The 26,662-nt window shown below is 39.6% G+C and overlaps 2 protein-coding genes across 2 annotated transcripts in view; one reads left to right on the top strand and one right to left on the bottom strand.

The window, feature by feature from the left end:
- The window catches only part of LOC139454196 (uncharacterized protein C20orf96-like), a 156,641-nt gene that overhangs the window by 113,404 nt on the left and 16,575 nt on the right, over positions 1 to 26,662 (bottom strand). The window contains exon 2 of the mRNA XM_071235764.1: positions 9,527 to 9,728. Within this exon, the coding sequence (XP_071091865.1) occupies positions 9,527 to 9,704 (178 nt within the window). The 5' untranslated portion in view covers positions 9,705 to 9,728. The remainder of the gene's footprint in view (positions 1 to 9,526; positions 9,729 to 26,662) is intronic.
- LOC139453664 (uncharacterized) lies at positions 15,355 to 16,685 on the top strand. The gene is made up of 3 exons (XM_071235140.1): positions 15,355 to 15,771; positions 15,881 to 16,081; positions 16,566 to 16,685. Exons 1-3 carry the CDS (start codon positions 15,355 to 15,357, stop codon positions 16,683 to 16,685), a joined length of 738 nt encoding a protein of 245 aa, XP_071091241.1.

Genomic DNA, 26,662 nt, shown 5'->3' with positions numbered 1-26,662 from the left:
ATGCAGGATAAACAAGTTTTTATAGCAAAAATAAGGTTTGTATGTGCTTCATTCTAGGTCGCTTCATAGATGGTCTGTATGACTTAGCATTGATTTTGAAGGTCGCATTATAAACGAGGATGTATGGTTGGCCTACTCTGCCACCTAATGTTGCAGGTCGACAGTATAATATTTTGTTTACAGCAAAGTATGTTTCTACCACTGCTAACATTATTGACGATGCTCTCTTGAGGTTGCAACTTAAACACTCCTGGGTGGCAGTACCAAGCATGGACCAGAACTCCACACCTATCCTGTGCACTGTATGGCTGATCTGAAGCAAGAAGTAGACTTCCATGATCTCTGTCTGTTCCACACACCAAACAGGCATCAATGCCTTGCACCAGTTCCGGTCCGCACATCAGCTACAGGAGATGTGGCCAGTCCCGCCAGACCAGGTAGTAAACTTTATTGCTTATCTGTCAGTCACTCACCACTTCCCTAACACAGTCCAGACTTACATTGTAACTAATTCAATGCTACACAACAATTTCAATATTCTATACATGGCATTTAATTCCTTTATTATCGTTTTAGAGTTTGGATTGTGGGCTCCAGCTACATGGCCAAGGCATGATGCAAGGTGGAATGAGGTGGACCAAGTTGGACACATCTTAGATGCACAGGGCAAGCCGACATAGTGCCAAGAGTCCTCATCATTCACCTGTGCATGGTCGAGGACAACCAATTCTACCTTGACATGGTGGGCTCAATCCTTCAGATTCTGCCCAAGTGCTACTTGCACAATGCCAGAGATCCAATCAAGATTGAAGGAATGCGGAAGAGCATAAACCAGAGGTTTAAAGGGGCACTGATCTAACGGACTGGTTGTTGCCTTTGTTATTGTTTTCCCCCCGTGAGTACCTGGATGATACGCAACGCAACTGAGCGTGGCCGGAGACTGGGGTACCGTCTGCAAGGACAGCTAAGTAAACTTGGAGGCTGGAGGCAATATTTGTTTTACGCATTTTTGAACACTGATTGGTTAACTGTGATCTATAAAGATTTCGACAAAGGGCGCATGTTAATTAATTTCTTCAGCCTAAACAAACAGACAATAAGAACAAGGGAGCTCATCGGATGTCGTCATTTGGAAATACCCCAGATGGTTAAAACAGTATCCATGCAGTGAAAGCATTTTCGGATTTCGGCTTGCGTCGATAATACGATTACTACTCCCTTGTTGTCATCCACGTTTTCTCGTATAATAACCCTACACTTGTGTATTTGTCGTCATTCACTTGATGCTCAGTTAATGAATTTATTACAGGTACAATTAGTGGAAGCACCACTTAGATTACCTGACAAAGGTTCCCATTTGGCATTTATTGTGTCTGGGGTAATTATTCAATCTAAATCCAGGTTTGAAGTGAGGTGAAATGTGTGTTATGTAATATGCACGTGGCAGCCCAGCAAGAGATGAATGATCAGTTGATTTACTTATTTTTGTAAATCAACGGATCGTTCCTAGTCATCAAAGGATTAACAGAAAATACGTTGATTGATTAATCACTGTTTTCTTGCGCAGTGGATATGTCAAGAGTGAGTGTTTACATGTCTAGGTTTACTAAAACAAAGGGAATACACTCATATCATGGCGCGAAGTGCCGATGTAAAAACAACATACTTTGTTCAAAGGGTTAACTCATAATACGTTGATTGATTGATCATTGTTATCTACTACTCAATGGAATTTTTAGGAACCGTGGACGTTATGAAAATACTTGTCACGTGGGCTTTCTCAGCCGACCATTGAGACTTGATACCTATGTAAAACACCTGAAACAATCCAAGCGATCAGTTGAGAAACGAACACGGGTTATAATATCCCGAAACGATATATATCTTTTAAAATATTTGATTGTTACTGAGACACGTCTATGCAGCAAGATCGCCTGCCTAATATATTTCATCGATGGTCTGGGTGTTTTACTACTTCTTGGGATAGTGACATAATGAACCTTTTGAATCAGTATCTATCTGTAATCACTTACTGGAAATTAGATGGGGCGTTAAATGCTGTGTTGGGTGTATTAAAAACGTTTCACTTCAGGGTGATAAAGTTAAATGACACGCTTTGCTTTGAAAATGGCAAGTTCAAATGGAAATAAGTTACGAACTTACAGAAAATAAAAGTTACACCTGTTGATTTCTATCTTTACAAAAATATGTATGGAGACCATCGCCATATTTTAGCCAGGTTTAGATGTGAGTAGTATAAAAGTAATACCTCCAGCATCTTCCGTGGAAGGTGCCCTATGAATATTCATGAGCCTAGTGTTATGCTAATAGACATGCATGACGTCACAATGAGAACGGCGTCATTATGCATGAATGTTAAGAATGTGAAGAATGCCACCTTTGTTAAAAAAAATGTCATAGTTGAGGAATTCTTTAGGAATGCCAGCTATTTGGAATTCTTTAGAAATGCTAGCTATGTGGAATGTAGTCGGGGTAGATACCTTTAGATGTATACTAGAATGATCGTCATCAAACGGAATGTCATTGCTTTCGTGAAGACATTTTGAATGTGGAATGTATTCGGGGTAGATACCTTCAGATGTATACTAGAATGATCGTCATCAAAGGGAATGTCACCCTATCGTGAAAGAATGAAACAGTCCTCGATCTCTTGATATAGCCATTTGATCATCAAGTCGACTGCGAGGAAATATATATTTTTGTTTTGTCTTACAAAATACAGACGTACCTTTCATTTTTTTAATGGAAAAAAAGTTGATTCAACCAATACCATTAATCATGTTCACTAGAATTAATGAATAAAAAGTGTGTAGTTTTAAAAAAAATATTTCTCTACTTTATTCTCACCGTGATATATTTCGTTGTAAAAAGTAAGTCTTATTCTTCTTTTCAATCTTAATTTCCAACTCTGAAAGATTTCCTTCGCTCATATCGTACAGACACAGCACATTCCTCTGTGGATAAGGCTTTAGAAATAATTATTTTAATCGTCGTAATCCATGATTCAATCAATATCATCATTCATTTTCACTAGAATTAATGAATAAAAAATAGTATAGTTTTTTTTTAAATATGTCTCTACTTTATTCACGTCGTGAAATATTTCGTTGTAAAAAGTCAGTCTTATTCTTATTTTCAATCTTAATTTCCAACTCTGAAAGATTTCCTTCGCTTATATCGTGGCGTAGTTTCCCATCTAAACCCCTTAAAGGGGCACTGATCTAACGGACTGGTTGTTGCCTTTGTTATTGTTTTCCCCCCGTGAGTACCCGGATGATACGCAACGCAACTGAGCGTGACCGGAGACTGGGGTACCGTCTGCAAGGACAGCTAAGTAAACTTGGAGGCTGGAGGCAATATTTGTTTTACGCATTTTTGAACACTGATTGGTTAACTGTGATCTATAAAGATTTCGACAAAGGGCGCATGTTAATTAATTTCTTCAGCCTAAACAAACAGACAATAAGAACAAGGGAGCTCATCGGATGTCGTCATTTGGAAATACCCCAGATGGTTAAAACAGTATCCATGCAGTGAAAGCATTTTCGGATTTCGGCTTGCGTCGATAATACGATTACTACTCCCTTGTTGTCATCCACGTTTTCTCGTATAATAACCCTACACTTGTGTATTTGTCGTCATTCACTTGATGCTCAGTTAATGAATTTATTACAGGTACAATTAGTGGAAGCACCACTTAGATTACCTGACAAAGGTTCCCATTTGGCATTTATTGTGTCTGGGGTAATTATTCAATCTAAATCCAGGTTTGAAGTGAGGTGAAATGTGTGTTATGTAATATGCACGTGGCAGCCCAGCAAGAGATGAATGATCAGTTGATTTACTTATTTTTGTAAATCAACGGATCGTTCCTAGTCATCAAAGGATTAACAGAAAATACGTTGATTGATTAATCACTGTTTTCTTGCGCAGTGGATATGTCAAGAGTGAGTGTTTACATGTCTAGGTTTACTAAAACAAAGGGAATACACTCATATCATGGCGCGAAGTGCCGATGTAAAAACAACATACTTTGTTCAAAGGGTTAACTCATAATACGTTGATTGATTGATCATTGTTATCTACTACTCAATGGAATTTTTAGGAACCGTGGACGTTATGAAAATACTTGTCACGTGGGCTTTCTCAGCCGACCATTGAGACTTGATACCTATGTAAAACACCTGAAACAATCCAAGCGATCAGTTGAGAAACGAACACGGGTTATAATATCCCGAAACGATATATATCTTTTAAAATATTTGATAGTTACTGAGACACGTGACATCGAATAAGTTTCTTTGTATAGCTGCAGACGAGTGGGATATTGTTCCTTTGTGTGGATATTCACGGATACATTCCTCGAACAAGGAAGCTGCCTAAAACTTATACACATAAATTTGGTATGTTGTAATTATGATATCTGCATTTTTTCCTTCATTTGAACCGATTCGTTCTTGTTTCTCTACGTCTTGGTTGGGAAATTCTTCAATGCGCGATAGACGTTGTTGTCACAGGTCTTTTCCTTTGTAAGCGTGTATATATTACCGTCAATTTGTAAAATGTGATTCTCCCAGGCAATTTATAAAATGTGTAAATATTTCAGTCATTTTGGCTAAAAAATCTGTCCAGATTGATCAAGACGATCAAAAGGGCCTACAAACATCACAACAGATTATTATGTAGGATTAAAAGCCAAACAACTTAGAAATGTACTTTTCAACGTAACATTTTCAGTCTCTTGGTGGTGACATTAAACATCAAAATGTTTGGAATTCGTTGTCATAATTATACAGATGGAAATGTTTTTCAGTCACTTTGTAAAATAACTGAATATTTAGACGTTTAATATATTTGTTACACATTTGACAGTAAAAAAATATACACACTATAAAAAAAGCATATGCTCAGGTGAAATATATACTTTGTGTTGCAAGTCAAAATAGTGTAAACGAAAATCGCAAAATTACCAAGCAAGTGACTTATCAAAACTTCGTCACCATTACCGATGCTACTCACAAAGATACCTACATTTCCTTATTATCTCGAAAACTGTATTTCATTTTGTTGATCAATGTGACCATACGCCCTTATTACTACCCATAAAAGTGACTAATGCGCTTACGAATGGCGCAGCAGAGGTCGCGAACTAGTCTAGATTTCTGCTATACATCCGGGTACTCACTGGGAAAAAACAATAACAAAGGCAACAACCAGTCCCGGGGAATTGCGTTAGATCAGTGCCCCTTTAAAACTGCCAACCATGTGAAAGAGCTTGGCTGAACAATAGTGCCACTTTTCCAGATTCTGCCAACAGACAGGTTATGGTACGCCTTGGAGGGTGTCCACTAGCTGGGACGAGTCCAAATTTACTACCCGGGTACCCACCCCCTATTATCCGACACTACCCGGGTACCCACTTTAAGTCTCAAGAGATACGTACAAAATGTCCGATTGGGCATTTTTTTACCATAGCACTGGCAAAACGTATTTAGATACATGTATTAACAATTTGGTCATGCATACACTTAAGTTGACTCAAGTTATATCTTTATTAAAAGATATGAAAAGTAAGAAGGAATAGGTGCATAGTCAGAAAGAACTGCCAACATTTGTGACTTGTAGTGTAAGCATAGAGTTCTAGATACTTTTTGTCGTTAAACAATATATCACGTGACTAACCACGGGTCTGGGTAGTCCTGTGGGTACCTGGGTCCTACTCAGTACCCACCCGACCCGGGTACCCGAGTTACCCATCCCAGCCCTAGTGTCCACCTCAGCGAAAATGGACTGTGTGCATTTCTGGACAATTTGTTGTTTGCCCTGGCACTTGTTTTGCAGTAATGGGGGTATAGTATCTCCAAAGGTCAATGTTTGTTTTCCCTGTTCTAGGCAAGATGGGCAGCTATGCTATCTCCACGTCTTGCATGGCCGTGAGTGTGGGGTAGCACTTTGGTGCTTTTTGGCGTGGTTCTTGCGGGCAACCCGTGGCAGTAACAAATGAACTTGCTTCCAAATTAGTACTCGTATTTCAAGGCTACCTGCTTTTCAGTGGGAACCTTTCTGGTCTTACCTGCTTCTCAGTTGGAACCTGGTCTTTCTCTATTTTTCAGCCATGGAATCGTCAAATAGCTTATGTTGGGCAACCAATTTCCACGTATATTGGGCTAGCGGTGGTAGATGTTAGCGGTAGCAGACATTTGGGCTGGTAGCAGGAGCTACCATCACGTGGGCAGCGAAAGGGGGCATACGCTGAGGGGGCATACGCTGAGGGGGCATACGCTGAGGGACACTTTCGACAAACTCTTGGCAACCAAGGCAGCAAAGCCAGCTGTTACCCTGGTTCACATGGGATTGTGTACAGTCCTATCACAGGAGTTGTTCAACCAGATGAATATGGATCTGACCCACATGAAGCTCTGATGTCCTCAAGCATCCACAGTCTGATCATCAATGCTGCTGAGGCTGCAATACGGTCAAACCAGCCAAAACTGACCTCAAGGGGAAGAAACTCAAAAGGCATGTCTTTAATGTGATAAGAGTTTATAAAGTGGTGAGACACACCATTCAAAAACCTAGACAGGCATGGACAATAGGTGTTTCGCAGTGCCTTGTGATGGGCCCGTGTTTGACCATTTGTGGGTTGCTTCCCGGACTAAAATTTGAAAAGCAGTATTTTTCGCAAGTTGCGACAACTCGTCCATTAATAGCACCTTGGTGCTTGTGGCGGGGTGCTGGTGGACTGCATTACAAGTTACATTTGGCGTCTTGGGATACATCCCAAATTATAAATTACATAGGATATATAGGGCGCTGCATTGGTAAGCAACATGGTTTGCTTGGCAAAGGTAGTTGCGGGGCAGCGGATGCCGCATCGGTAAGCAGCATGGGTTGCTTGGCAGCGGTTGCTGCAGTTGGGGTTGCTTAACAGGGGTTAAGCTCATTTCTGCAGTCCACCAGTACCTCAACATCCGCGACCATTTCATCCAAATATTTATCTCTTGTCTTGATTTCAAGTTCTGCTATCATGCATGATAGCGGAGCCTGTCATAATGGAGCCATGTCCTTATATAACATTGAATTACATATTTACTTCCCTCTCTATATAATATTTCAGTGTGGATGACAGCCTTGTGACGCAGCTAAAAGTGCTGCGGCACAACGCTTTTTGCTATGGTGATGATGGGGTTACACGTCCTTATTAAATACACTTAAGCTAAAGAAACTGGTTACCTGCTTGTATGGATGGAGCCCAAATATTACCATCTGCTGTTTCTGCAGGGGAAGTGATAAGGATCACAATATCTAGGGCCTTTCTGCCATGGCAGGTTCGACCCGAATTAGGGTCACATGATCATATCACTTGGCGGCACCGGCCCCATCAGCACCATCCATGCTGTGTCCATTTTATCCAAACCAAATCTTTGTCATGTTTGACATTTATTAATCACCCATTATATTATATTCTTATTCAGCTGCCATTATTAATCGGTCTATGCTGCAAGCCCCATCCACCGGTAGGGATAACCCCTCCTCTACAGACAGTACCCCCTGGGGTCAATGGTAAGCCTTATCAGCCATACTATGACATCGTAGTCGGCCAGGTGATTATCTTCTTCCTCGTAATCTTCGCAAAAGTTCTGTTCTGAGGGAGGAGAACGGAAAGGATGTGGGACAATCAGATAGGTGAAGTAGATGGTCAAACATCATTACGATCATCCTACTACCTGTCAGGTAGTTGGAGGGAGATGAGCCATGAGCCTTTCATCAGACAAAGAGCGCCTCTCGCTCTAAAGCTGCTGCCTCAGGCACCTGTCCAACAGCGAGCACCTGTCCAACACCGAGCACCTGTTCTGCTGTGAGCACATGTCCTGCTCCGAGCTCTTGTCAGCAGTTGGAGATGAGTGCCTGGCTTGATGATATGGTGTCAAATGCCGTAATCCAGAGTTACAGGTTCATTTCTGGAGTCCCAGACACAGAGCGCTGATCCAGAGTCTCAGGCACTGGACGTCTCTCCAGTGAGGCAGGCGTTAAACAACTCCGACTAACTGAAAAATGGCTTCTCTGTTCAAGTTGGGAAGCAAAAGATGGTTTTCACAATCGACGGGCAGGAGTAGTCTGGCAGGAAGTGGCATGGCCACGTTCCTCCAATTGAGACATCAGCTGAGCTGTCACCTGGGAGATGATAGTCTGTAACACCTCTAGGGGAAGGGGTCCTGCAGAGATGATGGCATGCTGGGGACTGTACCAGCTGTGATCAAAGACAAAGGAGAAGAGGTCGACGGCAGAGAAGAATCTGCCATCGTGAAACGAAGTCGTTGAAGTTCTTGCAGCCGACTCTTCCAACACACTCAATATAATCGACGAAGGTAGGTATACTCAAGGGCCGACAGATGTTAAACCTTGATAACAGTGAACACGGCGGCTCACAACCAGGGCAGAGCTCGTGTGCGGCCTTGGTTGACTTAGGTTTCAGGCATCCATGACAGCGAGACATTTAATCTATAAATAGATCAATCAAGACATGCACAAAGAACTTTAAAAAAGTGTTAAGACAACTGAAACAGGGCCGCATTATCCAAGCCCAAACCGCATTAAACTAACACATAAGACACAAAAAAACAGAGGCTGTGTAATACATGAAACTCTTAAGAGGTAATAATTATGCCTGTTAAGCCAAAGGAAAACACAAGCAAAATCCCGACAGCATTTAGAACAAAGCAAGTCCCATTTTGCGACAAACAAAACACTTCAAACTCACAGTGTACTAGATGGCACGAGCACGTGAAAAGGAACAAACATGTGTCTGTAAGAATACCCAAGTGAATAAACAAGCCAATCTGTCCTGAAAGGAAAACAACAGTTTGATATCTGCAGCAATGACAAAGGATAACATTCACAGACATCTGCTTTCGTCAGTGTAAATAAGAGTGACTTGTAATGTTGGGCAATGATTCAGTGAGGGCAGAATAGGTTCGTACAGTTTCAACTGTGTTCAGGAACAAGTCTCTCAAGGGATGACATTTCCAGTCATGTTTTTGCAGGAAAAAGAAGGGAATAAAATATGTAAAGAAGGATTCAGAAAAAAATGTTTTTACATTGCGTTCACAAGTGCACTGGCATCTGCTTAAAAACCTCCATCAAGGCTTTCTGTGTGTTTGATCAGACATTGGTCACATATGTGTGAATGAGGCCAGTAACTGTTTCTGCACTGACTCACCTTATTCTCAGCTGTCAAGCAGCAGACATGGTCATATTTTCTGTCAGACATGGCTATTCAATTGAAAACATTTTTTTATAATAATCATAATAATAATCAGATAATCAGAGCAGATATATTCGATACACAGGTGATATAATGAGCTACTAGTACTACATATTTCGGGAAGTCAAATCATGTAACCCACTATATAGTGACACATGTTTACACTGGGCTACATATCAATACAAACCCCCAGTGCTCATCTTCATGAAATAGTGAACTAGTTTGTAGGACAAACTGTACCTTTGGATGTTGGTGGCCTTTGAACTGGTAGCACCACCTTGGATCGTCTCTGCCACTGGTCATATCCAGAAAAGTCAACATTGAACTGGTTGCCGAGGGATTTAAGCAGATCATCCTGTTCAAACTGTGTTCGGTCAATACGACTGGCCGCACGTTTTCCCCAACCACCAGACATCATCAAGTCGAAGTTGATATTCAGCACCTAGCATATAAAAATCAGATGTTTCATATAGCTGTAATACTGGAAAACCTTTATGATTGATATGCTTTTTTACCATATGCTGCTATGTGATATACAATAACAATGACATAACCCTGAATAAATATATTTGTAAAAATTGCTTTTACTGGAAAATTCTTTGCATAATAATTGCTTTTACTGGAAAATTCATTTCATAATAATTGCTTTTACTGGAAAATTCAAGCATCAAACAATAGTGATCATTGTTAATCATTTAAACAATACCCCTCCTATTACGTCATTGCCATCAATCCTGTATTTTAGGTCACATCACACAATAAAAAACTTCAAAAAAGTCCTTTATTGTCAATTCTCCAAAATCAGTTTTGCCAGTAATAGTATCAGAAGCACCTCACATCAACCATCCTTGTCGCATATTACTAAGGAGGTAGGAGGGATTACACCTAAATACTGGTGGTATTTCTTTGAATTATTAACAGTGAAAACTATTGTTTGATAATTCTTATGAATTCTCTACCTCTATTACATCATAGCCAGAATATACCTGATGGATTGGTGGGTTCTGACATCTAGAAATCCCCTATATAGGATCTTTAATCCAGTATAAGGGGCATATGCCTACTTGTCCCAGGCAACATGTCATAGTTGTTTGACAAGCAATAGGTGTACATAATTCCCAATCGTCCTCAAAATAACAGACCCCAGAAGAATGTCAACAATATATAAACAAATATGTGGTAAAAAGTAAAAATGATTGCTCTTCATACAATCCTACGGATTGCTGCCTGGGGTCATGAATAGTCATACACTCAACGGATAATAAAATAGGACCTATTTAAAAAATTAACAACCCATTTTGATGGTGTTTCATTCTGTTTAAAACATATTTTGCCTCTTAATGAAAGGGCAATAAGATGGAACAGCAAGTCAGTTAAGTCTGTTCAAGGTCTTTCAATTTATGGCACTGGTTATTACAGATTATATTTTAAACCCATCTCCAATAAAATACAGGGTTAGTCTTCAATACTGCATCTTAAAAAAGTAATATTGATTGCTCTACCCACATGTATAGTGTATTGTTTTGCCCTGTCACTATTATAACTTTTCACATAACACAAGCATCATGCTTTAACTACAACAGTTCAGGGCAAAATTAGTAAAATCTAAATATTTTTTACATTTGTATACTTATCCTGCATTACTCTTTAAAGCATTCACTGCTTACCTTACGACAACTAGAGGAACAGTGCAACTGCGAAGGTCCTGGGTGAAGAAATAAAGTTGTTGTTCTGAAGTCCCAATTACTGACCTTCCGTCACTGTCCTGTGACCTTGATGACACCTAAGGTCATATTCATATCACTGCCTGTCGCCCACACTCTTAGAAAAATATACTTTGAGGTTTCTGAAGCCAAAGTGGGGAGGCAAGTCTTGCGATGGGTGGGCCTTAAACGCAGTAATGCAGGATAAGTATACAAATGTAAAAAATATTTAGATTTTACTATATTTTTTACTTATCCTGCATTACTCCTTAATGCATCTGTATGGGACGGTTTAGAGGTGGGTAAACCTTCAGAATACAGAAACCTCAATAATTCACACCCTGCAATACGACACCAGTTGGTCGATAAACAGTGAAGCGGAAAGGTTCAGAAGAAACGCCATTACGGTAGGGTTGTCCCAAAAATCAAAACATTGAAATTCCCTATACAAACTTAGTAATAAAGAAAATAATAGTTATTCAGCTAATTCTTTACTTTCTACGTCATAGAGCCGTCGTGGACAAACAAGATTGTCTAAAATTCTTCCACTGGCGGCGACTGAGCGACTGCACATGGAAGTAGACTGGCTCTCTATAGGGCAAGTTCATTATTTGCGTCATGGGTTGGTAACCTGCTGGGTTACAACCAGAGGGCCAAACTTCGCACGCCTTTGACGTCCTTGAAAGCCACAAGAAGATAATGAATAACGAAAACCTGTGTCGAACCTCCAGAAATATCCTTCCGTGATTGTTCCAATAAAACAATGCTGTGTTAAGCCATGGTAAGGCCAACACGGACAGATTGTGGATCATTCTCATCTTGTCTGGGTCCCTCATGGGTACCAGGCAGATGTGAGGATAAAACCCCGGTGTAAAGACTGGGTTGTGAACCAACTCTACAGCTCTTCTTACCAACAGTATGTCTATGTTGGATATTCCAAATCAAACTGTGGTCAACGGTGGGGTTACCTCTACGTGTGTACTGAAACCATGATATAGTACGATGATTACGTAATCGTCCTTGAGACTTGTTTCTGCCACGCCCTTTCCCAGTAAGGGAATACTGGTCTTCCTTGAGAAACGCGTGTCTAGGCTTATAATTGCCTGACTTGCCAGCCCACTGGGGTAGACTAAAAGAGACATGATCTAGAGTCTTGAGCACAGTGTCATTCCAAGCGTTTTGGGAACTTGGCGTGCATGTCTGTGATCTGTTCATTGAACAGAGTAGATGACCAAGGTTGAAGTAGCAGCCTGTCCTTGAAACCAGAATCTCAGTTGGAAACACTGTAAAGTTTGGGTGTAACAGTAATCTCCGTCAAAGTGGTCTCAAGATGAATTTTCCTATGGTCAATCTGACGCTGTAGGAAAATCACCATAGTTTGGAAGTGATCTAATCAGAAAGAGTTATCCTCTGATAGATCCTGATCAACCGCAAACATAGACGATGTTGGTGGTTTAAATGACGTAGCAAATGTGAGTTGGGAGAAGTCTTCCTCCAATGACCTTGTGGTGTCCCTCTTATTTACCCCTTTACCAGGGGAGGGCGTGACTGAAAGGAGATGGTCTGCTACCCTATCGGGTACTTGTGCTAAGCCGGTGATCTGCTCCAGTGCGTAGTGCCTTCCCTATCAGCAGGCTTTGATGACCCGCCTGGATAAGGAGCCATGTGGCGATGTTCCCGTACTTACTGCCCAGCGATGTATGCTGTACCAGAAAACACATTAGGTATTTGGTATACGTTAGGCGCAGATGTAGTTGCTTACACTTGTGCCAAGGCTGTTGGATCATCACTAAGCTGATCATGTGCCGGTTGCGTACCCGAGTACACTGTAAGCCCTTGGGCTGACGGCATTGTAGAGACCTTGATTGGTACGCAAACGCTCAGCGCAGGTCTATGAGACAAGGCTCATCGGTGATTGTTGACGCCATGAGCGTATAATGGCTGCGCTGGATATGTTGGAACAGCGGTGAGCTGATGGTGCGTCCCTTGCATAATAGAGGCACTTGGGTAGTTGTCAGGGGCTGCGCTCGGCGCAGGTAACTGAGACACAAAGCTCAAAGGTATTGACTGGACCATGGCTTGCGTCACAGATTTAACAGATCTGGAAGTGTTCGGCGGCTGAAAAATTGGAGCAGTTACGATACTCACAAAATCCTCCGGTATTGTTGATTTCGGTGGAGGGTGTACTTCTGCAGTCACAGTTACAGGCGTCATATTACCTGCCAATAATAATGGCTGGGGGGTAATGACCGAACCATGTCCTTCGCTATTCCGCGATTGTGACATTCCTCTCGTCTCACGATGGGATTACTGCAAAATATGATTGTGAGTAACCTGCTTTTATATTGTAAAACTCGTTGGAGAGAGATTTACACAAAAATTACATTTAGAATTTGGCGAGCACATCTACGTGCATGCCGAGGAACATGGATAAAGATCTTTGGGCGATTTTTTTTCCACGACAGTATTTACAACACGCAAACATAAGTTACACAATTAAACCATTGTTGAAGAAATGGTACTGGAAGAATGTCGTAGATTTGAACAATAATCTATCGGCAAAAATACAAGTTGCAAGGGTATACAATATTTTTATATACGCAACTCAATGTAAACCAAAGCTATTTATTTTTAGATTTTGGCGAAAACATATGCTTGTAAGCCAACTGACATGGATGATAATCTTGGTAAGATTTTTTCCACGACAATTAGTACAATCGCGCAAACATAGGTACGCAAATAAAGAATTGTTGATTAAGCGGGATTGGAAGAAAGCCGTAGATTTGATTTTAATCTATCGGCAAACATTTTTTAACGATTTGAAAATGTATACAATAATTTATTTATACGCAACTCACTATTACGCCAAAGCTAGTAGTATTGAAGAACACAAGAATATGTTATACATACGTAGCTGAGAATTGTAAACAATTTGACTACCTTGGCAGGCAAACGATTGTAACACAATTCAAAATGAACAAATATGTGGCGGGAAAAAAGACAAGAGTCTTTTCACGCCTAATTAATTCACATAAAACTACACAACATGGTGAAAGTAATATGAAACGAATACATCACCCATCGCAGATCAATTTTAGGATTGTAGACGAAAACTGAAGGTCTAAATTAATCCAAATGGAGAGCTCCACTGGGACACGTCCTTGCTGTGCAGCGACAAACAGTGATGTGAAGATGACCTTATGTGTCATCAAGGTCACAGGACAGTGACGGAAGGTCAGTAATTGGGACTTCAGAACAACAACTTTATTTCTTCACCCAGGACCTTCGCAGTTGCGCTGTTCCTCTAGTTGTCGTAAGGTAAGCAGTGAATGCTTTAAGGAGTAATGCAGGATAAGTAAAACATCTATACTTTATTGCACTATACATAGGGGCAGAGCAAACTTTATTTCTTAAATCCTTGTCAAGGCAAGGTCAATAGGCTTTGGCCCAACATCTGGGATAGTATTACTGTCAATTACGGCGATCCCATCTTCCTGCCAATCTCCATCTTCTGTGGATGGAACTTCGAAAGCAACCCCCCTTCAAAGAAAACTTCATTTTGACTCCCAGCAGTTGTGAGTCTGTGAGGACTTGTCCCTTCTGAATAAACTCCTGCCTGATTTGTGCCATTCCTTGCCAGCTGTGACAAAACATTCTTTGGAGAATCCCAGAAAGAAGGAACCTGCATCTTGACGCGCCTCTTCTTCACCCATTGAACAAAGTAGGAGCAGAAACAGGGTGAGTGACATCTTCCTGGTTCATTCCCAAACTGATCGCGAATGTACTTGTGAGCTGAGATGATTAGCACATCTGGGTGTCAAGTAACTCCTCTTGCATTTCAATGATTCTGCCAAGAAACCTGTGCATCAATCCAATCTGGTCCATACATAGTGATACAGGTGTGTCCCCTGGAATTCCTGCTGGAGAATCCTCCAACAGCAGGTTAATGTGACGTATGCTCCTCACGAATCAGTTTATATAAGCTCCTATGTCCATCGCATGACAGCTTGTTGCATCAATCGCCTGGATATTCCAACATTCTACTTCCTCTTGTATGGCTGAGACAAGGTATGAGATGATCGAGTTTTTCAATAAGATCAATGAAGGAGTGACCCCACTCATAGTCCACCACTGGTAGTGGGGGCTTTGAGTCCACCCTTGCCAATTTTGCCATATTGCCACCTTTCGCCCCATCCAGATCCAAGACTTGTAAAGGAGGCTGGTCGTCTGACCCTTGTCCCAGTTGGAGTATGTAAAACCTGAGCAGATCTTAGTCCAACAACATCCAGATGCGCACCAGATATGTGGTTCAGTAGATACTGAATGATAACAAATGAGCATGTGCAGCGGTCTGTAGTGGAAGCCATGCCCACATTCCACGCAAAGGACACTCTGTACAGAGCAAGACGATTCAAGTTACCACCACTTCCTGCACACAGAAGAGACCTCGTCATCCCAGACCAGTTTCAGACCCTCGACGCCGGAAAGCAGTTTCTTCTTATCAACGATGGCGATGACAACAAGATCCTTGACTTCAGTACCACCAGCAACCTCCTATTTCTGTGTGCAGCCGACACCATCTATGGAGATGGAACCTTTTACGTGACTCCACGTCTCTTCTACCAGCTCTACACCCTCCACGCCCTCGCCACCAACAAGATGGTGCCCCTGGTATTCCTGTTGCTGCCAGACAAGAAGAAGGAGACCTACGACAGAGCCTTCCGCCTGGTCAAGGATGCTGCTGAGAACCGAGGGTTCCAGCTACTGCCCCAAACAATACAGGTAGGCCAAATGTGTATAATTTGGTGTATATTTTAGTGTAATATGATATATGAAACATGTCCATATTAGCGCATATACCAAGTTTTTATTTATATTCTTCTATTTTCAGATGGACTTTGAAGCAGCTGCAAACATAGCAGCCCTCGGCGTCTTCCCCATTGCCACTTGGAAAGGCTTTTTTATCCATTACACCCAGTGTTTATGGAGAAAGGCTCAACAGGTCGGTCTCCAGTCAGCCTATGGTTACAACCCAGAGGTCAAAACCTTTGTTAAAAGATGTGATGTTCTTCCCATGGTTCCAGTGGAAGAGGTAAATAACATCACATTTCACTAAAAAATGTTTAAACATTTAAAAGATATATTTTAAAATATAATTATATGTAAATTACTATATAGTTAACCTCAACATGCTATCGTATATAGCATTGAGAGTAAATAAGTTATGTTTCTTATGACAATATATATTATTATTACAATCCAATTATGATAATAATTTATATCTACAATATTCTTTCTGTAATTACAGGTTGATGATGTATGGCTCCAGACAATTGCTGACCAAAATTCCACCCTGATTGTCTTTCTTTCGTTCGTTTCAAATCCAGTTCCACTTTTTTACTTGCTCCCATGATATGTACCCGGTATATGCCTTGAAACACTTAATTGCCATTATTTATAAGATGCTAATCCCAACTGTTAATCCCCACTGTGTTACACATCGATTATCTGCCATCCTGAACAAACTGTGCAACTCTGTCACTGATAAATTACTGTTGTTTATATTTATGACTTAGTCAGTGTCAGTTGACCTTGGCTATATAATAGAGGGAGAGACACACAGAGAGATGGAGATTGAGAAGACCCTTCCCCCGACCCCCAGCCCCCAGTCGCAGCAAAGGACCTCGCTTCCCTGAGCAGTGTGCATGATCACATGCTGATGATGATGATGATGATAGCTGTTACAGCTGGTCGACTGGAAATATCTATTTCCACTGTTTTGATTCCCTGTCATCACATAATAACAGAAATCTACTGATTTCTTTCCACGGACAGAAATATGTGCATTTGCTCATAGTTTCACACAAATTAAAGTTATTTGCACAGTTAACCTTGTAAATGTAATATTTCAGAAATAACATGAAAAAAATGACGACAACTGGTATATGTGTAATCATACGCCTTTGTTTACAGGATCAATTACTGGTTTGCTTGGTCAAGTCTCCATTATGTACTCAAGTAAAGAAAGACATGTACCGTATATGACCGTGTATAAGCCGAATTTTGAGGACCAGAAAAAAGAAAGGGGTCGGCTTATCCACGGGACACACTTTCATGATAGTATTTTTCAGATCGTGATCTGTCAGAAACATCGCCTGAATGACGGTCCGATAGATCACAACTTCCCGAAAGTTTGGAAGTGGCCAGGACTAGAGCCATTATTGTTATAAATAATCAATAAAGTTATTATTATACACCAATGTTGTCATTATTAAAAAGTTTTTATGCATGTTACTACCTCTGATAATAAGTTTTCAATTGAATGTTCAAAGTCTATTGTTCTTCATAAACTCCACAATCTTTACATATAACAATATATGTCATCCACAGCTATAATATATAATCCACAGATGAAATCGCCAATAGCTATTACGTATGTTTTGCAAAAATCATACATTGATAGTGAACAAGTATCTACCTTTTTTGAAAGAGGCAAATAAACAACTGTAACGGCGAGTTATTTCATTCGCCATTTGCAAAAACATGTGATCAGCTGTTTCCTGTGACGCCACAAACGGTGACCACAGTGATTGCTTCCTGTTGTTTAAAAGGCAACATGGTACTCAAGGAAATGAACACTGATAATAAAGGGGCCGATTGGTATTGTTATGTTGTTTACACACAAACACTTTCAAGTTGTGCTGCTTAGCGGTTGTGTTTGGAGTAGGGGCTTAATTCCTTTGTTTTCGAGAGATTAGTTTAATAAACTGCAGAAGCCTGTTGTAAGTAATGGTCATTTAATTTGTTCATAGTTTATTTAATTCAACTGGATTAACATACAATAGTGGCGGCAATGTTTGAAGTTGAATTGAAGCAAATCGGTGAGTTACTGCATAGGTGTATAAAAGTTGGAATATATTTATTGACTGGCAAAGATATAAATTACGAAGAAATAAAAATAGACACGCCAAACCTAGAAGCCAAACCTAGAAGCCAACGGCATTAAAATCACATTAAATAACCGAAACATAAACATCATAAATATTTACCACTGGGCGGAACAAAAAGTCCAACCTGAGGATCTAAACAAACTACTCCGAATAAGCGATAAATCTACTATATTCCTAGGAGACTTTAACGCTCACCATCCTACATGGAGCATAGATGATAAAATAGATAATCATGGCAAATTAATCTCCGAATGGATAGAAACAAACGACCTAGTACTCCTTAATAGCACCCAACCCACAAGGTACGATAAGATAAACCAAAAAATGTCTGCTATCGACCTAACCATATGCACCGCAGATCTAGCCCAAAGTACTCAATGGGAAGTGCACGACGTCCCGCTAGGTAGTGACCACTTCCCCATAAACATAACCATAGGAAATACAAACGTACCAATCCAAACAGAAAACCAAGAACCAAAATTCCATTACAATAAAGCTAACTGGGACCAATTCCAAGATATCTGCAACGAAGCTAACTTAAACGAAATAGAAAATAAGGATCCAGAAACCTATTGTAAAAACCTAACAGACTATATAATAAACGCAGCCAAAACCTCCATCCCCTTCAAAACATCTAAGACAGGCAAACCGACGGTACCATGGTGGAATGAGGAAATAGAACAGACTAGACAAAAACGTAAATCAGCCTTCAATAAAGCAAAACGCAACTACAAATATTTAAACATAGCCCACGAACTAAACCACCAGGTTCAAAAACTAGTCCAAATAGCCAAAAGTAGAGACTGGAAAAAATTCTACTAAGGTATAAATAACCGTACAGATGCCAGAACGGTCTGGCGCAAAATCCACGCCATTAGAGGCTTAAAACGACATAAAAAAAAACCTAACATTAACAACTCAACCAACCCCGTCCAAAAAGCAAATAATCTTGCCAACCACTTTTCGGCCGTTAGCAGTAACAGCAACTTCAGCCAAAAATTCCAAGATAAACTTAAAACAGAAAACAAACCCACAAAAGAACCAAACAATAACAATCTAGAAATAAATCAACCCTACACAATGGAGGAGCTCCTCTACGTAATCCAAAACAGGAAAAAGGGCACAGCCCCAGGATTAGACCTAACCTCTTACCAAATAATTAAAAAACTCCCCCTAAAACTCCTCCAGGCACTACTCAAACTATACAATCTCATCTACCTAAACGGATAGGTTCCTACTCCCTGGAAACTGGCCCTAGTCATACCAATACCTAAACCTAATAAACCAGCTAATCAAGCTAACTCATATAGACCAATATCCCTAACTTCAAACTTATGCAAAGTAATGGAATCAATGGCTAAAAATAGATTACAACATTACTTAACCCAAAATAACATCATAAACCCAGATCAAAGCGGTTTCACTCCTGGCCGCTCAACCCTAGATAACCTCGCCCGACTAGAACAAGATATTAAGACAGGACAACTAAATAAACAATATACCACAGGCATCTTCTTAGACTTCTCTAAAGCTTTCGACATGGTATGGCACGATGGGCTAATACAAACACCCTAAGATGCCTAACTGGCTCTAACTGGGGAGCCTCCAAAGATACTCTCCTCTCTCTCTACATATCCCTAATTAGATCAAAACTAGACTAAGGCTGCGCCATATACAACACCCTAAACAACTCTCTATCTAAAAAACTTGACTCAATACAATATCAGGCTCTCAAACTCATTACACGCACCCAACATGGCACCTCCTACACCTCACTTCAGGCCTTAACAGGAGAAATGCCACTAAGTCTACGCAGGGAACAGCTAAGCTTAAATTTCTGGGCCGCGTCCCAATCAAACCCTCTCATCCAAAACTTAATAAACCAAAATATCAGCCCCCAAAACCAAGCTCTAGCTCGTAAACACCCCTTACTTACCCCAATATCCCAAAGAATAACAAACTACCTAAATGAACACCAAATTAAAAATCTTAAACAAAACTGCAAACAATCAAATATCTTCACCCCTAAACTTAAAATACCCAAAATAGACACAACACTAGCTAGCCAAATAAATAAACAAACCGACCCAAACATAGCTAAAACTACCACACTAGCATACATACACAAAAATTGGCCAAATTGGTGTCACATTTACACGGACGGATCCTAAGATCCGACCTCCAAACACACGGGTTTCGGAGTCCATACCACACAACCAACTAAAACCACACAATCCTTCCAACTCCCATATAACCAATCAATATTCACGGCAGAACTAATGGGCATGGCCTCAGCCCTCCACAATCAAGAATCCAAAAACCACAAAAAAATTCTAATACTTACCCTCCAAAACAAAAATACCAAAAACAGACCTAAATTAATAAATCAAATACTTAAAAGCTCCAACAACCTAACTAATGCAGGCAAACAAATAACCTTCTTGTGGATACCCGCCCACGTAGGAATATACAATAATGAAAACGCCGATAAAGCAGCTAAACTATCCCTCAAAATCCCAGAAATAAGCTTAAACTTACACATCTCAAAATCAGAAATTAAAAGTGTAAACAAGCAAAAAATCACCCCAAAATGGCATAACCTATATCTAAACTCAAATAGCCACATCAAAAAAGTGCTCAGCAAACCACTAACCAAACCAAAAATTCTCCATCCATCAAAAAAAATCGACAGAGTAATCACTAAACTCCAAACAGGACACACCAACCTAAATAACCACCTAAAAAAAATAAAAAAACACACTACAGGTAACTGCCCACACTGCAAACAACCAGAAACCCCAGAACACGCACTCATCCACTGCACACACTACCTCACACATCGAACCGCATTACAAACCACCCTCAATCTAAACAAGGCTCTCACTCTAGAAGCAATACTAAACCCACAAAATAAACTAGAAAACTTCAAGGCCTTAGGCGTATTCTTAATAAAAACGGAACTAATAAAACGCATCTAAAAACATAATAACCTACCAAATCAAAATCACATAAACAAACAAACATCCACCATACCCAGCTCCCTTAGTTCTCCTCCCCAACCCCATCGGCATCTATTCCAAATCTCAAAATTCCCAAATTCTATATAAGCAACCCCTAAAGCCCCCTCTTGGGTTGCACAGACCACCTTCGCCCCCTTTTGGAAACACATTAAATGGCCTGGACGGGCCCGTGTGCGAAATACGCATCAGTCGGAAAGCGCACGTTAAATCTCCAAAGTAAGTAAGTAAGTAAGTATTGACTGGCATTCTCATCATGAGTTCAAAACGCTTTCAAACTGCGAGTCGTCGCTGTTGCTGAGTCGGCAAACAACAGTGGGGCTGCACGACAGTTTGACATTAACAAGAGGCAAGTTAGAAATTGGAGGAAAGAAAAGACGGCACTAACAGAAATGCCGAAAACAAAGAAAGCAAGACGGTTTGCCTTATCACCTTACAGTAATCTAGAGGATGTCCTGTATGAGCGGATAATGGAATAAAGACAGTGTGGTTACATGGTAACCAGAAATATGATTCGCCAACGGGCACTGACGGTTTACAAGGCAAAGAAAAAGAAATTTGATCTCCAAACAACATTTAAGGCATCTTGACACTGGTGTTCAAGATTTATGAACAGGAGACACCTTACACTTAGGCAGAAAACTCACATCTGCCTGACCAGGTAAACACAAAAGTGGACTTGTTTCATGCTTTTTTCATCAAGGAACAGAAGGCTATAGCCTATGAACTTTGTCAAATCGGCAATATGGACGAAACACAGTTGAACTTTGATATGATAGGCTCCAGAACAGTTGACCACCAGGGCGCCAAGACCATATCAGTGAAGACAACGGGGAACGAGAAACAACATTTTACTGTTGTATTAACCTGTATGGCTGATGGGACTAAACTAAAACTTATGGTTGTGTTCAAAAGTAAGACAATGCCCAAAGACAAGCTTTTGGCTGGAGTTGTTGTCGCGGTACACCCAAAAGGATGGATGGACGAAGACTTAGTTAACCGATGGGTGACAGATGTGTGGATGTCGAGGCCAGGTGGCATGAGGGGATGCAAGTCGCTTCTTGTGTATGGGACATGTTTCAAGCTCACCTGTGCCAGAGTGTAAAGAAGCTTTCTGTCAGAAAGCAAGTCACGCCAAGCAGTCATCCCAGGCGGATGTACATCCCTTCTCCAGCCCCTTGACGTATGCCTTAACAAACCATTCAAGACCCACGTCCCGGAGAAGTGGTTGGAGCGTATGCTAAACGGAGACCACACCTTCACCAAGTCGAACGCTATGAGGAGAGCTCCACCCGCAGAAGTTGCAAAGTGGGTGGTGGAGTCTTGGGATGAGATCTCCACAGACATGGCGCAAAAGTGGAATTTCAAACGCAATGGACGGTTCTGAAGATGACATTTTGTTCGAGGAGTTCATCTCCCCCGCCCTGGTTTCTACGGATGTGGAAGATGTCATGGCATGTGATGACCTCGATGATTACTACGACGATGCGACAGATGTAGCTGCGTGGGCAATTCTGGCCGGTGAGGACAGCGACACCGACACCGAGGGATGGATGTGATGTGATGTAAATGATAATGTATATATGTTTTAATTTAGTTATTTGTACACAAAACAAATAACCAAAAAATACAATGATTTGAAACTAAATATTTGACCTGTGTTTTCATTTGTTGGTACATTTTCTCACGGGTTCAAAATTCTTTATACACCGATTCCCAAAATGGCGCTTAGTTGTTGATGGCAATAAAAAACGACCATAATGAGATTAAAAAAAGACAAGAGTTACAGCTTCCCACATTATGAAAGTGGATGACTGGTTTGTTAAATCTTCATTAGAAATAATAATGACTTTTTCAATATAATTACAAAGTTTTTCATCTTATATTATTGAATATCTGCGAGTACCGGCACATGTCTTGCAGTCCGACTTTGCAGTGTTTTTTTCCTTTCACTTCCTGGTTCGGCTTATCTGCGAGTCATCATTTTCTTACGTATTTCAAAGGTCAAGTTAACACCTCGGCTTATCTACTGGGTCAGCTTATCTGCAGTCATATACGGTAAGCCCTTAACATTTGAAAAAAACAATTTTGTCATCTGCCTTTTAATCCATTAAACTGTCTACAGTCAAATTTGTCAATCTTGCCCTTTTAGTATTTCTTGTCTTTACTGTTGAAAATAAATAACATGTATACTGCATACTCGACTTGCTTTTCTTTTGCGTGTGAGTATAGATTAAGTTAAAGAGAAAATTACGAAAATATGAATTACTTCGATTAAAGTAGTGTTCAATGTATATACAGTTCATGTGCTCATGACTCTGATATTGAAACCAATAAGAAATGATGAAATCGAACTTCATAAAAAAGAAAGTAATAGCAAAATGGATGACCCTATCTTACCTGTAAATAAGTCCTTAGATTCCAACATTCTCCTGATTGTGCAAGCGTAATTTTACCAATGTTGCACCATTAATAATGGAGTACTAGCCTTATCACCAAAAGTAAAGAATTATTGAAAAAATTAAACCAATTTTTTGACGTCATGGCTGGTTTTATGTTTTTGACAATGTCGGAGAAAGATGACATTGGCATTTTGATTAATATACATCTCCTTTAATTTTCAGTCATGGTATGGAAAATTTCTATGTGTAAAACGGAATTTGACACAACATAAAATGACTGCTTTACCATGTAAATAATGTTTGAATTGATAGACAATTAGATAGTTTAACATGTATCTTAACTGTACAAGAGACACACCTGTTAGGCATCAATTTAACATAAAAAAATACCCCAAAAAATATTTTCAAAACAAACAAAATTATATTCAAAATTGAACATGTATTTTATTTGTTCATTAATATGTGACTTTTTCTCTTCATCTCGTCTCAGAATTATACAATAAAAGATGCGAAGAAAGCTCCTTTAATATATATAATCTGGATAATCGTATAAGGGTTACATGTCACGGTTTATACGTTTTATACTTTTCACAATTCTTGGAGAAATAAAGTTAACAGTTTAATATTCTTTGATCACAATATTTAAAAAAGGGTGAACCCACTGATTATATAACACAGAAGGAGAGGAATAATTTGTAAATCATTTGTGACTAACGCACACCGGGCAAATCATTAGACATCACCATTCTGTCTATAAAACGACATAAAAAACAATTCCAAGACCAAGCCAATTCTTCTAAAAATGTCTGCATATATTTTAACAAGAAATATTATCCATTTTGTTAAAGTAACATATTTAGTTTTAGTATTAAAATAAAATGAAAGGCTATTCATTAACCTGTTTATACGAAATTACAATAGTGACTATTATGCTCCAAAGAAATAAGTTCCGGTACATGTTGAAGTTACATTTACATTTCACCTTCTAACACTTGTCTAAAGGATAGAAATATCATACAGGACACTTAAACTTATCAATTTCTGATATAAATAATGTTCAAACAAACAGGAAATTATCAAAGGTTCATGTTGTGGCCTATATCTACCTTCATCATATTAAAATTGATAAGTATCCAAAGTGAAATTAATTGTGTAAAAAAAACATATAACAGATATGCAAAATCTACATCATAATTGAAGCTGTAAACAGCAGGATACAAGTATTGTGTGTATGGTACTCTCATTCAAAGACCTTCACTTCAAAGAAATTACCAAATATGTACAACAATGTTGACGTATGACATCACTACCAGTGACCAACTTTTACAAAATGGTGTTCACTGACAACAGTACACAGGATTTTATAAGGTGACTTTTGTTGATTCAGGGATGTACATGTAAGTAATCAGAAACATTCTAACTATAAGTGTAATGTTAATTGTTTTTATGCTTTTCATTGAAACCAAAACAAATAGTCAGAAATTCCAATAAATACTGTTGTTGATTTTGTGTGTGATTTTGCCTGTTATGGTGTCATGCAGGACAAAAACTTTGACATTCTGTTGAATGTATCAGATCATTGCAATGTATATTTAATTCCCTAATTCTTCCTACGATTCTCTTCCCATGCACATTCTGAGAATGTTGAACCAATGTATGCAAACGAACAGACAGCTAAAAATAGGAGAAATTGCTACATTGTGTAAAATCTGAATTTTGCTTTGTTTACATTTCAAACAAGTGCAGTTTTCAGAGCACAGTGTTTGTTTTCACACCTACTTCACTTTTGGTGACAAAGACCATTTGTCATTTGATTCTAAAATTCAATGATATATGTATCGGAGCTGAGTTTGAAATATATGTGATGTTACAGGCATTTCATAACCGGTGTAAAAGTCTGAAAGTATAAGTAGTATAGGTAATAGGGGTTCTGGACCACTTCCACTGGAGCTGGATTCATATACCTATACTGCTACTACAGGTGGCATTTTTTATGCCAAAATGATTATGCGATTCAACGATAGTCATGAGATTCAGCTCCAGCTCACCAATACCTGGGTCCAATCATTGCTTTAGATGAGTCTAAATGGTAATAAAAATATTCTTCATTATTTTTATCGATAAAGCGATATTCAACATTTTTATTAAGTTCTTCCTTCATTTTACTAGGAGACCAGACTATATAACTACACTCTTTTTGTAAATTGATAAGAAACAATTGATTACCGTATTTGGTTGGTTTGACATCACTGATATAATAAAAACCTTGTGGTAATTCTCTCCATTTAATAGTTTTTTCCATTATTATATATTTATGTAAGCATTTGTCTAAATGTAATCACACGATAGTAAGCAATTTATTTTTAATCTCCAACCAGTTCTTTGGTTTTGGCACGGAATAATTGACGCGCTTGTTGCCTCCCCTGTTCTATGAACTTTTTTTTCTCGTCTTCGCTAATACCATTGGTCTTACGAGATTTTGATCGAATCTCCTGCTTCATTTCATTGTATTTGGTGAGTTCTGACAGCACTAAACGAAACTCATCCTCGGATATCTTACAATCGGCCATTGCTGTCAAAATATGATCCTCAATGCTGTTCAACTTTGCTTCGGCGAGTATCCGAATACTATCGTGTTTTAATGCTTTCTTTTGTAACCTACGAGAAATGAATTTTATCGCTATTCCTGCCAGTCCCGAGACTCCGGCGGTTATTTCCATGCCGAGCACGATAGGCGCGGCGATTATAGTTGATAGTAAACCGACACCGGCTACACCGAGTCCCATGCCAGCTACTACAAGAGCGGTGTCAACTCCGTCCAGAGCATTCACGACTCTGCGATACTTTTTATACAATCCAAGTCTCAACTCCCTATCCTTTTCTATTCGATGTTTTATGTCGCTTATTTGATGTAATCGAAATCCATCAACAGTTTCCATCATTTCATCGAGCGCTGGATATAAACTCATAGTGTATATTACGAATATATAATAGTCTTTAATTGGTCTTGCTTAAATGTTTTGAGAGTATACATCAACCTTATCAAATGTATATTATACGGCAAGAATATCTTAGAAAGGGAAATACTACCACTTTTAATAATTTGAACCCCCTCGAGGGATGTAACGGGTGATGCACCGACATGAATAATACTGCAACGTTGACGCTCGTGTTTCTTGAGCCATTTAATCGATAGACCTGGTAATATTTTGAAGGCATCTACCGGTGCATCTCCGAACAAGACTTCAATAATAAGCGTAGAAATATTAGGTATTGCACTCAAGTTAACTTTAATATCATCGAA

The sequence above is a fragment of the Haliotis cracherodii genome, unplaced genomic scaffold (genome assembly GCF_022045235.1).
Source record: "Haliotis cracherodii isolate W230 unplaced genomic scaffold, xgHalCrac1.p SCAF_10, whole genome shotgun sequence".
Taxonomy (NCBI): domain Eukaryota; kingdom Metazoa; phylum Mollusca; class Gastropoda; order Lepetellida; family Haliotidae; genus Haliotis; species Haliotis cracherodii.
This window is presented reverse-complemented; position numbering and strand designations above follow the sequence as displayed.

What these genes read in the sequence shown, in the direction of transcription:
- LOC139453664 (XM_071235140.1), top strand. Translation starts at nt 15,355, where the DNA reads ATGCCCACATTCCACGCAAAGGACACTCTGTACAGAGCAAGACGATTC. An exon ending in TACTGCCCCAAACAATACAG is followed by an intron (nt 15,772 to 15,880) that starts GTAGGCCAAATG and finishes TTCTATTTTCAG; the next exon opens with ATGGACTTTGAAGCAGCTGC. An exon ending in CCATGGTTCCAGTGGAAGAG is followed by an intron (nt 16,082 to 16,565) that starts GTAAATAACATC and finishes TTTATGACTTAG; the next exon opens with TCAGTGTCAGTTGACCTTGG.